Source organism: Athene noctua, chromosome 2, assembly GCF_965140245.1.
Source record: "Athene noctua chromosome 2, bAthNoc1.hap1.1, whole genome shotgun sequence".
NCBI classification, from domain to species: Eukaryota; Metazoa; Chordata; class Aves; order Strigiformes; family Strigidae; genus Athene; species Athene noctua.
In genome coordinates, this window is record NC_134038.1 from 119,832,202 (window position 1) to 119,845,049 (window position 12,848).

The window sequence follows — 12,848 nt, forward strand, 5'->3', positions numbered from 1 at the left end:
CGCTCAGATGGAAGAGCGTGAAACTTTGGGTTCGTTGATTGTCTTCCTGGCACATGAGCACTGCCACCAGCTGCTGTTCTGTCACTGACCCCTTAGGCTGACAGTCCACGCTCGAGTCCGACCGGGTAAATGGACGGAGGTGGCAGGTCCCATTTAGCTATCCATATCCTTAGGAGTTCCCCTATTAAGCTTTTTTTTTTTTTTTTTTTTTTTTTTAATGTATAAACCAGGGACGGGTTTTTACATGAATTTCTGGGAGTGCTCATGACACCAGTATCTTCCCAACCAAGCCCTTTGATAACCCGCCATCCAAGCCCCGCTTCCCCAGCTGCAGCAGAACAGTGACAGCACGAGCGGGGTACCCAACAGCTTGTGACAGCGGGATTTCTGAGGTTCTAGCTCTGCTCTTCCTCTTGAGAAGAAAGATACATGCACAGTTCATGACCGCTGCCCTGCAGTCCCAGGACCGCATTGCAGGAGGCGCTGGAAACCGACGGCCCCGTCCTCCTCCGCAGCACGGCTCAGCCCTCAGCTCCTGCCAGGACCAGAGACGGCAGCTGCCATGACAGTTTTATGCACCCATTGAGACAGGCACTGAAACTCACCGTTTCCTGTTTTTTAACTACATCTGGTGTAAAAGAAGCTTTCTGTTGACTCCTGTTTGCTACTGGCAAAAGGTTTCTGGAAAGGTGTTCAGCTGTGGTACCATCCAGCGCATACCGACAGCTGACATTCTAATTATGGCACCGGTACTGTAGAAACACTGAGAACACATCACTCATAAAAGTGTACTCCATGTATTTCTTAGTTGTCTGTACCATAGTATCAAATGAAACAACCAGTGTTGTCAGAGGAATACATTTTTTTTATAGCAGTACTAACTCTAGTCTTTTATTCACTGGTCCGTCACATACTACTGCAAAACAAACCTTACTAACTTTCTGGGGTTTAATTTCTCATTCCTAGCCAATCAAACCTTGCCTGCAATATTGCTTCTTCCTTTTTAATTAAAAAAAAAATAAATCTTGGCTGTTTATGTATATTGGAAAAGTAATTACTTGACATGACTGATGAAACAGACGTTGCAGCATCGATTAATCCCCTCCCCATCAGAAGAAAATAAAACACACAGAAAACTCTTGTTCCACAGAGACATGAAATGAAGGTAGCAGGACTGGTTATATGGGACAATTTTCAGTTCTCCAGAAATCAGGCATACTAGGAAGTGGGATGATGAGAGCTGAAGCAATTCTTTTTAAGAATTGGCTTTTTTATGGGCAGAATTGGGATGGGGGGCAAAACATGTTTTGTGGCTATTTACTAGCCCCCAGATGTCCTAGATAGTGATGAAGAAAGGTGGCTATACTGAGTGGTGGGAACAGTTTGTCAACAAGAATGCACAAGAGTTAATAAAATAAATTATACACCACATTTTCTTTCCAAACAAGCTTTAAATATTCCATATGTAACAGAAACGTGTGTTACAGACAAGAACTTCTTGTTGCCAAAACACAGGATGAGTGTTTTTCCCCATCGTTCTTTCCAAATTACAGACTTAGGAAAAAATATTTCAACAAATTAGAAGATTAAAAAAAAAAAATGCTAAAAAACAGAAAAGGCCAGTAGAATAGAGCAGTGAAGTACATGAACAAGTCATCAGAAGAATGTTAGTACACAGGTACTTACAAAAAAATACACAGGAGTGAACATAAAGTCTTTAAAGACACAGATTATGCAGGCTAATTCAGTATCAAAGAGCAGAATGCATAGGCTTTATTATAAACTCTGTAACTCATGCATTTGTGTGTGCAGATAAAATATACTTAAAGCCATGTATTTAAATGCCATCAAGAAGACACTTGAACTCCTCCCCAGCAACATCAGTTGAATTCAAGGAAGAATTAAACCCAGTTTTGTTTATTTTTATACATTGGCCTAATCCAAACCCATAATCTGTAAAAGGGAACAAAGTAAAAGAGAGAAACCAGGTATTTTTCTGAGCTGCTCAGAGTCACCGGGACAAAGATCTAAACCCACTTTGTGGTAATCGCTGTCACTGAAATGTAATGGCAGCAACACCAGTCCGGACAGTTCTCAGCTGTGTTTCAGAAAACGGCTCCAGGAAGAACGATCCAACGGTTGAGTGGGGAAAAAATAGAAATTAACCCTGTAGTACATACATACATACATACATACATACATACATAGATGGCTCTTTTCAGAACAAAATAAGGTAGCACTACTGAGTATGTGGCAATATGGAGTGTGCATTAAGATATACAAGTGAAATCTGCTCAGGGCACCTTCACTCAGAGGGATAAGTTTTCTTAAAATATAATAATAATAATAATACTTCTTTATACTTGCCACTTGTTAGCAATTGTTTACATCGTAGAAAAATAGATAGTATTCTGTAACAAGAAATATAGTTACTTTGTTAAAATGGGCTATTTTAAACCAGCTACTATTCTTTCATATAAAGAATTTCTAAACAGCAAAACAAAAATAGGTAATACTGAAGTGCAAAACAGCCAGTGGTATACTTTGCATTGGTTTGAAACACTAGTTGCCAGCTACTATAAGTACACATTCTGTACACTGTACTAGAAAAGTCTTCCATCTTTTAGAAGCTTTGGGGGTTTTGCTTTTCTTCTCTCTAGGTGGCAAGTAAGCATTTAATCCGAGTAAATTCAAACTCTGGAAGTCAGAAATAATTTCACAATCAGTCTTCGCTACCATTCTCTCACATTCCTTCCCCCATGTAGTGCAGCAGCACTTTCTACTTAGGGCCAAAATCCCTTAAGTTAAACAAAGTTTAGACTGTAGATACTTAGAAGTGTAGCTTATAAATTCACATTCTTTGAAAAATCATTTCACTAATCTCCCACATTTACATTTACACCAAAGAGAAAGCTCAAAAGCCCCACTTCATGCATTTCATCATCTGTGCTGGAGACTGAAATAGAGTTCAGATAAAACCTCTTTGCCAACAGTAGGTATTAAGTCTTAACGCTACAAAGCCAGATGGTTCCAATGTAGAAGTCAGATTTTTCTGTGGTCTCTGCAACAGTTTCAGATACAAATAGCTAATTCCTAGTGGCAGTGGTAAAGGCATTATCAGTACACCATGAACACCACAAATGGAGGCAATTTCCAAACATCAAAGAACAAAAAACAAACAAAAGCACCCAGAAAAAAAATCAGTGGAACATTCTTAGTAGAGCAGAGATATCTCTATTCTCCTCTTCACTCATCTCACACCTTTTCAACTTTAGTGGGGTCATACATATCTGAAAAAAACCAATAAAACACTATTAATAATGTATCCTGAAATCTATTTAACATTGCTAGCTGTACAAATGAGACATCTTTTCCCTAGTTTTTATTTAAAAAAGCAGCTAATACTGGACTTACAGCCTTAAAGGTACATACTACAGTCCTGACCCAAATTCTGTATTTACATTCATGTAATTTGGGAGCAGCTTGGATCACATGCATGGAGATAGAATTTGGGAAGCTGTGGGTAGGTAGGAACAAGCACAGTGAAGGCTAAGTGATTACTCCTACTTTTCAGATGCTTTGACAGGGAGAGAAAGACATAAGATTTGCCCCCCTCTTGTACTGAACATGAGGGACAAGTAAATGCTTTAAGCATCCTAGCAGGGTGTTTAAGGCTGGCCGATGAAGTGATGATGCCATCCAGACATCAGGATCTTTTAATTCGATTGCAAATCTTTGGTTTCAGATTAATTCAACAGAATACAGGAAAGCACAGGTGCTTTGCATCCCTATGGTTAGACTGTCTCACTTCCGTCTGCAAAACAGCAGCTCACGTTTTGAACATTATTCATTAAAGCACTGGACTGACTCTTCATTTCCAGCCTACCCCTTGTCAGTTCACAGGATAGACCACACTTTTTTCTTTTCCTGAAGCCTCAAGGACAGTCTTCTATCAGATTTATCGCATTTACCCCAACATTGGCCATGAAGTGAGCAGATAGGATTTGCAATGAAGGGGCTTTGCCTTGTGAGATCTGCCTGCCCTGTGCCATCATGCACTTGTCTGACTTACCCTAGGCTCTGTGGGATGCACGGTCATGGTGTGGAGGAGACAGGGCTACCTACGGAGGTGTCTGTAGGCACACAGGGGCCTGGACAAACCGAAACTGCAGCCCATGCTACCCTGTGCTACTTGCTGCTCTTATGCAACCTGGGTATCTGTGCTAACCTTAAATGTCTCTCCCGTAGACTGTACTCCCACAGCACTTGTATTAAACAGTTGAGCATGAAAATACTTGTACACATAAATATCACACTTTAGAGTAAAACGTTCACCCTCCGGACTTCTATGTTGATGTGAGTGAATGTCTTCATTCAAACAAGCATAAAAATCCTCAGAGGGAAATTTTTACTCCTGTGTGCAAATGTCCATTTGCAGCATCCAGACTCATATGAAGAGAGGACTGGCTAGGAAAGAACTTCTGGATTTGGCCCCAGTGGGTGGATTCCTGGTGCAGGATCCTTTATTGCTTGTCTTGCTCACTCTCCTCAAACTGCTAGGCCAGCCAAGAAAGGAGTCTGTGCCAGCAACACTTATGTTTTCAGAACTGCTTATCACTTTTCAGCTTCTTCTGGTATTTCCAAACTTCAAGAACAGACACCACATGAATGCAAAAAAATCAAGAGGAAAAAAGTTTTTGAGAGCTAGTGCACTCCAGGATAACACTGCATCTTTCTAAGCTTAAAGCACTGATGGTGTTGGAAGATGCTTCTAAAGCAGTAACATTTTTTCAATTGTAAATAATTTTCCATCTAAACCACTAGAACGTACAAAAATTCTGAACTGTTCTGTGTGAGGTTTGCCTAAGAATAAAAATGGATTCACGTTTCAGCAGTCTGATTTTCCTAAGGCCAGACACACACTAACAGAAGTCCTCACAAAATTGCAGATGCTCACTGTTTCAGGGAGTGTCGGGGGGAGAAAGTCAGGCCACAAGACATGGAGCCTCTGTGTGGCTCAGTTTATTCCTTGAAAACTTACCCACACCCTCAGCACCTAAACCAAGGACATAAGGGCCAGACTGCCAGGCTATATCACATTTCTGGGGGGACAAACATTGGACTTCTAGCTCTGATAGAGAAATGTTTAAGATGATTTGGAATGCTCTCTACAGAAACAAAGCCAGATCAGCAGCCTCATGGAAGCAGGCTTCAAACAGCAAAGGAGAGAAGACATCCAGTGCATTTGGAGACATTCTTCTAATGGCAATATTTGCATAGTAAGATCAGCTTGTTGCACTGAGTTTCGACAGAGCTCTTACTCTGAGGGATGACTGTTCATCTGCCAAGCTGCATTATACATGTGAAAACCTGTTTCTGCTAAGGCCTCTAGCCTCTGCGACGGGCCCAGTCTGCAATTATAAGACTAACATCACCCTACCTCACCCCAAATAGAATGGCCTTTAGCAATATTTACTCTTTAAAAGCAACAAGTACAGTGGTTTTCCAGGACTCTCATTTTGGCTTTCAATGGTACCAGTGAGCTAGTCTGGAAGTTAGAGTTAACAGAGGAAGAGACAATATCAGGCCTTTCTACAAACATGAATCTTCAGTCCTACCCCATTAAGGTAAGGTGAAGCTCTTGTGCCATCAACAAATTGGGGTCTCTTTGGATTGGAAGAAGTCAGTGGAGGAGATGCCTTCCTGCCCCGTGTGAGTGCATGTTACCCTGCGGTACTGGATGTGTGCAGCAGGAAGGGACATCCACGCCTTCCAGACGTGGGGAGGGCTGTTATGTCTGCAAGGCAACCGCTGCAGTAGAAACACACTGCAGAACACAAGCCTGGCATTGTCAGCAAGAGGGATAAATTTAGACCTAATTTACTACAGAATAACTCTCCAATAAAACACACACAATCTGTTTTGATACATCCCTGAAGTCATGTCACCACAACAGTTATTTTCTTCACTCCAGCAGAAATCCCAAGGGAGGAAAGCATATGAAATGCATGTGGGGCATACTAGACCTGATGGGTACAAGAAAGCTGAATTAGCCTGTTTGGAAAATCTGGTCTAGAGCAATACAGTTCAGAGCAGAAAGAGACACAGAGCTGTGGGATACAGAAAAAGACATGAAGGGAAAGGCTGCAAAACTACAGGAGGCAATACTTAGAACTCGTATTTCTCTTCAGATGGAAATATATAAATCCACTTTAAAGTATACTCCATTTAATTTCAGTCCCTCTGTACTGGAAAACTGTGAACAGATTTATATCAATGAGGTTTAATGAGTAACCTGCACATATTTCAAGGTAGTGTCAGCTGGTACAGAGAGAATGGAAAAAGGAAGGAGGAGATTAATATTAATTTAACAACTTTCACACCATATATTTGCTCACTCCAATTAATTTAATGGACTAGACAGGTGGTCTGGGAGATTTATCCCTTTACACAGATCTATGGCAACAACTGATTTTTAGTTGTTCAACACAATGCTGTATAAAAACTCTTTCAGAGATAGAACAGCTGATGTTACTTTGGGGTTGCATATGGACTACACAAGCTTATTCACTTTTGAGAGATGAGGAACACACACACACAAAAAAAAGATGTTCACTGAAGAAGTCAACTTTTCATTTGACCTGGGGATAACAGTTATTCTCAACATCTGATCTGGAAAATATTCATGAGAGAGCGCAAGCATTTTCCAGGTCCCTTAATGCAGCCATTTCCCAGAGGCTTCACAGAAGAACATCAGATGTTTATTTTTAGTTTCTTCTGAACTCTGATATACTACATGTCTACTTAAGTATTAGAAAGGAAAAAATGCATATTCAGGGAGAGGCTATGATTAAATCACCACGTGTTCCCAAATGCTGGCACTAGAGTGACTATCTTTGAACTCTGCTGTTTGAAGCTGGCAGTTCCCTGAAACAATCAGACAGATAAGACCTCAGGGAGCACTCCAGTCTCTGTGAATGAGTTTCAGCACCACAAGTGAATTTTGCAGTAACTTCTGAAATGGGATCAGAGAACACTCATGTTATCTCTTCCACAAGGAGAGCAAAGGGGGTGGCAACCAGATGGGGGTAGTGCCACCTACAGCCTGTTACTATTTGAGTAGCAGTATGTGGGCATAAGCAAACTGATCATGCCCATGACATAAGGAAACAGTACTCATATGGATCTCCAATAATAGGGTCTTACCTAAAGAAAAATCTCTGTTGATCTTCTTCTTGTCCATTCCACCTAAATATCCGTTTTCACTGAGAGAGATAACACGCTTTGAAACAGCCCCTGAGCTTGCCAGTTTGCTTCCTCTTTCCTCTTGTACCCTCAACATCTTCTCCTCATCCACCTCCTCTCCCGAGTCTGCGCTCTTAATGCTCAGACGTCTCATCCGGGACACAGAGTCAACTTCTTTCATTCGCACTAAGCGATCCATGGCAGTCCGGCTAGGTGGAGAAGTGAGCTTGCCTTGGAGTGTCTCTATCACTTTTGAGGTGCTTCTCACTTTCTTTTCTGAATGCTGATATACAGATGACTTGCAAACCAAGTTTTGGTCCTCACCTTGGCTGGGACTCGAAGGTTGTTCAACAACTTGCTTATTTACCCGTGTTTTAGCGCTGGCTTCCTGGGGAGTGGTCTGGCATTCATCAGGGTATAAAGATCGGCCTCCCACTTTGACAAACAGAGCACTCTCTGTCCAGCCGCACTTTCGTCTGCCTTCATAAGAACTCTCTTTTTTTCCTTCTTTGTCACTTATTCTGCTCCCCACTGATGACTCAAAGTCCTGGGTACCATTTGCAGGGCTAGTGCCTGGGTGAGGCCCAACACGGTCATCTGGAAGGAGAGACTCCACTGCTATATCTATACCTAAAATTCTTGCAGCTCTTGCCTGCAATGACTCATTCACAGGGATTTCCACTGCATTTGCATTTGAAGAGTGATCAGAATTGTTAGCACCAGGTCCTGGGGCTACATCAAGTCCCACTGACCTCAAATCTGGCTCAGAGCGCCCTTGGTTCCTCTTCGTTAGTGACAAGCGTACTACTGAGCCTCTCTCTAATACAGTATCATTTGTGGGAGTCGCACCTTTGCTCAGTTTAACGAAGTCTAGGTAATTTTGGTCTTCGCTCATCTCCTGCAAGACAGGGTTATTGAAAGGATTACTGTGACACAAACTGCTTGGGCTACTGGACAAAACTCTCTTGAGAGGCCCCACTCGAACTGGCTGATTGCTTGTTCTGCTCTTGGCTTCCCCTGTCCTCATTTCTGTTATCAGACTTCCATCTGCTGGCCTGACTCCTTCACTGCTCCCTCCTGGCTGCGAGAAGCCTCCAGAGACAATGCAGCCTGGCTCACCACCTCGCTCCATCTCCATGCTCCAACTTTCAGACTTACTTTTAACTCTTCCTGACTTAAATACAGGCACCTCTGGCACAACTATTTCCAATTTCCCACCGTGTTTTGGCTCCTGGTTCAACTTCTCACTTCTGGATGCCCTCCTCTGTGTAAGGGCACCTGCCTGTGGAGAAGCCGCAGCACTTTCCAAATCTTCTTCACTGCTTGTGCTCTCCTCCTGCCCTTGCAGCTCCTTGTTAAAACTTTCTAGCTCACTTATTGCATCCCAGGGACGGCGACTTACAGGCTTCAACAGGAACTGCCCAAACAGCTCTTTACTGTTGCAGGGAGCGCCTGCTTCTCCCTTAACTACATCCCCCTTGGAAAGAAGGCCTGTTTCCCTCTCCTGGGCAGGCACGTGCTGGCTCTGGTGGGGTTTTGGGGAGGGGGCCTGAAGGACTGAGGTAGCAGTCCTGGAAAACGCACTGTTGCTAGACTGGCTGAGGTACATCTGACCCTTCATGCCGTAAGCGCTCTGTCTGCAGCTTCTCTCCTCAGGAGGTAACCCTGTCTGTTTTGACCCCATTGTGGATGTTGTACATCCTGGGAGCTTTGGAGACAGCAGTTTGTTACTATTGGGCTGCCCAGGCTTTGTACCATGGAAAAATTGTGGGCTTTTAGGTTCCTCGGTGAAACTGGTCTGTGTCTGCTGGTCTTTGTACTGATCACCTGGCCAGGAGCCAGAGTATTTGAGCTCTCTGTGTTTTGTAGGCTGAATAAATCTGAGGTCATTCATTTGTTTGAACTCTTCTGGTCTCCACAGCTCTTGTTTTTGTAACTCATTTTTATTGGTCATGCTTCCTGTAAGCGCTTGTAACTCCAAGTCTGTTGAAGACATACTTAAGAGACTTTGTTCTTGCAAAGCCCCATTGTTATCAAACCCATTCTTATCAGGGCTCTGGGTTATGTTGTTGTTCCTATCTGTATCTGGCAGATTGGATTCTGATTTAACTGGGATAGAGACCAAACAAAATATAGTTTCATTCATTTTTTTCTTTGAACTCTTTTTGCTCTGCATCCCGGTTCCAGGTTCAAACTTTTTCACTTTTGTAACAGTCTCACAGGTGCTGTCCATATGTGAATTTCTTACAGAAAGTTTGCCTTTTGTGTACTCAGAGCTGGCTTCATTATGGGGGCTGTGACTAATTGTGCTACAACTGTCTCTTTGGTCCGGCAAGGCACAATTTTCCTGATCTCGGATGGATGGTGCCAACCATCTGTTGCTATGGGTGGAGCTGTCAGAAGTTCTTTCTCCCTTTGCAGAATTGGACAAGTTTGATGCATCCAAAAAGGCACTGTTGTACTGTACTTCAAGATCTCTCCCTTGCAAAGCACCAGAACTGGGATTACATGCATTTTCAGTGTATTTAGCATTGTCCTGCAGACCTTCCGGTGGTGCAATTTTAATATGTCGTATCCGAGGATCATCAAAGGGAATATACTGAACAGAACGCAGGTAGTCAGCAGGGCGCCTTGCGTGGCTTTGTTTCCCGTGAGGAAGATGGTTCTCTTTGCAACGGTCACCTGCTGCTTCAAAAGTATTCATGCCTGGTTGTTGGCAGGGGACAACCCGCTCTGCAGGACCCTGCTGGCCGCTGCTGGCGTGCGTGTTGGTGTTAGGCACTTCACTGAGGGGATGTGGGGTGACGTTTTGGTGAGGTGGGGATTTGTAAGAAGGTGGAGGTACGTAGACTGGGGGCTCCAAACCAGAGTCTTGAATGCAAGCATCTTGCCTTGGCTCAGTTACTTTGGCTAAGTAGGAGATGGGTTCATCTTTCTGGTAGTGGTCCTGGAAAGCCGTGGTTTCCGCAGGTGCCCTGGTCTGCCGCTGCAGTTCATAGGACGGAGGCTTGAGAGGTCTCCCATACTTGGGTTTCACCAGGGGAAGGAAATGGCCTCCCGTTTCATGGTGCTTCGCTGGTTCCACACTCAGTCTGTTTGGGGGATAGGAAGGGGTTTTAGACACACTGAGAGAGTTGTTACTGTTGGTCAGAGAGGGCATTTCCACACACCTCATGCTCTCGGGTGAAAGGACCCTTGGCAACGACTGTGATTTCCCCTTGTTGTGGGTGCTCAGTACATTGTCTCCCAGGGTCAGTGAATACAGCTCTTGAAGCAGCTTCTCCCTGTCACCCTCGGACATTTGCCTCCCAACCTTTTTTGGCTGGTTCCAGCTTTCCATTCCCAAACTTTGCCACTTGCAGTCACCGGGCATTTCACAACTCTCCTGCAAGCCACTTCTTCTGACGTACCCTGCACCTGTCCCCACCTTCAGCTGATTCTCTTTGGGGTGCCGGGGTGCCCCCAGGGCTGCAGCCGGGCCTTTCATTTCCACACCGGCTTTCTGGGAATAGCCCAGGAGCACACTGAAGTCCTGTCCTCGTCTTCTCCAATAGGCGAGATCTTTATCAGTCTTGGGCTGGGAAGACCGTGCTAATTGAGGCCTGTCATAAACCCTGAAAAAGAAATGCAGTGTCACAGCCAGTTTGCACAGATGCCCTTTTCTTTCTCTTATGGGTAAGGCCATTAGGATGTCAAATGTTGAGTTATGCCAATTGGGTTTGTGCAATCTATTTGCAACCAGATGACTTTATGATTTTAATGAGAGGATTTAAAAGTCAGTCATTAACATGAGTAAAGGAAGGGACTGATGATCTACTGGCATGTTATTAGCTATGCAAAGCTGTTAGAAAGAGAAACAAATGCACACAGTTACATGCTGTGCAAACATGCACAGCCCTCCTCGATGGACACCAGAAAACCAGAAATGATTGTGTTGAACTTATTTCTGCACTATGCTTCACCAAAATCTGTAGATGTCAAGGGGACTACTGTGGTACATAATTTTAACAGGAATCCAGAAAGCAGAGGTAGGGAGAATGGGTAGAGGGCTATTTCATAAGATATGTTCTGTAAGAAACATGATTTGCATCCAAGTATAAGAGCTGAAATTAAACATGTAATTTCCAGTGTTGATTCTTGTTCATCTTTCTGAGGGAACAAATTCTTCAAAGTGCTTTGTATGAAATGATACATGCCACAACAATGGTGATGTATCAGCACACTTCTGATTAAGATGGAACCAATATTTAAAATCTAAACCACCTCAAAAGTAGTATAAAATTCTGATACAAAAGAGGGATTAACTCCAGCAATCTATTACTGAAATATGAGAGACATTAGACATTTTATTGTGGATTAGAAATTCAGAACACAGATTTACATGAACAGAATAGTCTCTTTGTGTGTTCTGAACAGAGTGTAAACTGTTTTATGTCTTACTGCAGAACAAAATTGGCACCCTTTTACATAAATAATTAATCTTCTACTTGAACTGTATTCTGCTATTCTTGTACCTAAGGTGTCCAACAATGTAACTGCTTTTACACTATGTGGCTGCCACCAGCATAGGACTGGAAAGAAAAATCGAAATTGACAGAAATAGGACAAGTATGAGGGTAGAACCCAAGAATTTCTTTCTCTTCCCTCCACCCGGAGGTATATAAAGAATGTAATTTGCCTCTTTTTTACTAAAAACAATGATCTAGTAGTTTATGAAAACATAATACAATTCAAAATTCAGAACGAAAATTAAGCAATCCAGGTCCACAGCAATCTTCTTTTACGTATATAAACTTCATCCAATGACTATAAAAGTTTAAAAACCAAACTGGGAGAAGGAGCATCTTGTTCATATTAATTCAGCTGGATTAAGATTTAACATCTGAACAAAATGTTCTGCCTCTGAAGCACAAAGTACAGTTCAATTGCTGAACCCCAGGAAGTAACAGACGTCTTCATTAATCAGTGAGATATAACAGGAAACCTTCTATATTGGAAAGTCGATTGCAGTAACAACGGACATTTCCATGTGTCTCTGCATGTAGAAACATGCAGCTGAACAAATGCTGCTGCCTTCTGAGATTATCAAATCTACCTTTTCATCTCACCCCCATGCTACTATGGCACCATTTGTATATGTGTTTACAAAACAAGGTGAGAAACAGGGTCTAGCAATAGTGAGGAGGGAATAGGCAGATTGGTCTTTCTGTTTGATTTTATCATCATAAAAGGGTCTACAGAAATCGCAGGAAGTACAGAGTCACAGATTCCAAGATCAGAAGAGACTGTTACAATTATTTAGTCTGACATCTCACTCAGTGCAGGCCATCAGACTTCCCCGATATGATTCCTGCTTCAGTGGTAGCAAGTCTTATAGAAAAGCATCTAAAAAACTTGATCTTTAAATTTCCAGAGATGTTGTTGCAATGCTTATCCACGGTTAAAAAAAAATCCAAAGTAAACCCAGATTCTTATCAACCCAAACATAAAAACATTAGGGGAAGGAGGTATGGTAGACAATAATATTGAGATTTGAAACAATTGCAACTGACAGCACAGGAGTGGAATGGGCTGTCTGTTTTAGATGACTTAATAGGAAAGCA

The 12,848-nt window shown here is 42.7% G+C and overlaps 1 protein-coding gene across 4 annotated transcripts in view; it reads right to left on the reverse strand.

Annotated features, from left to right (window-relative positions):
* Nucleotides 1-813: 813 nt before the first annotated feature.
* Nucleotides 814-12,848, reverse strand: part of JCAD (junctional cadherin 5 associated) — a 63,237-nt gene continuing 51,202 nt past the window's right edge. For 2 of the 4 annotated variants that reach the window (XM_074900060.1, XM_074900059.1), the window contains exons 3-4: nucleotides 7,207-10,859; nucleotides 814-3,290 (exon numbers count right to left, since the gene is read on the reverse strand). In XM_074900060.1, the coding sequence (XP_074756161.1) occupies nucleotides 3,256-3,290; nucleotides 7,207-10,859 (3,688 nt within the window). In that variant the 3' untranslated portion in view covers nucleotides 814-3,255. Of the gene's footprint in view, nucleotides 3,291-7,029; nucleotides 10,860-12,848 lie in introns of those variants that run through there. The other 2 variants (XM_074900058.1, XM_074900057.1) reach the window with 1 other exon arrangement.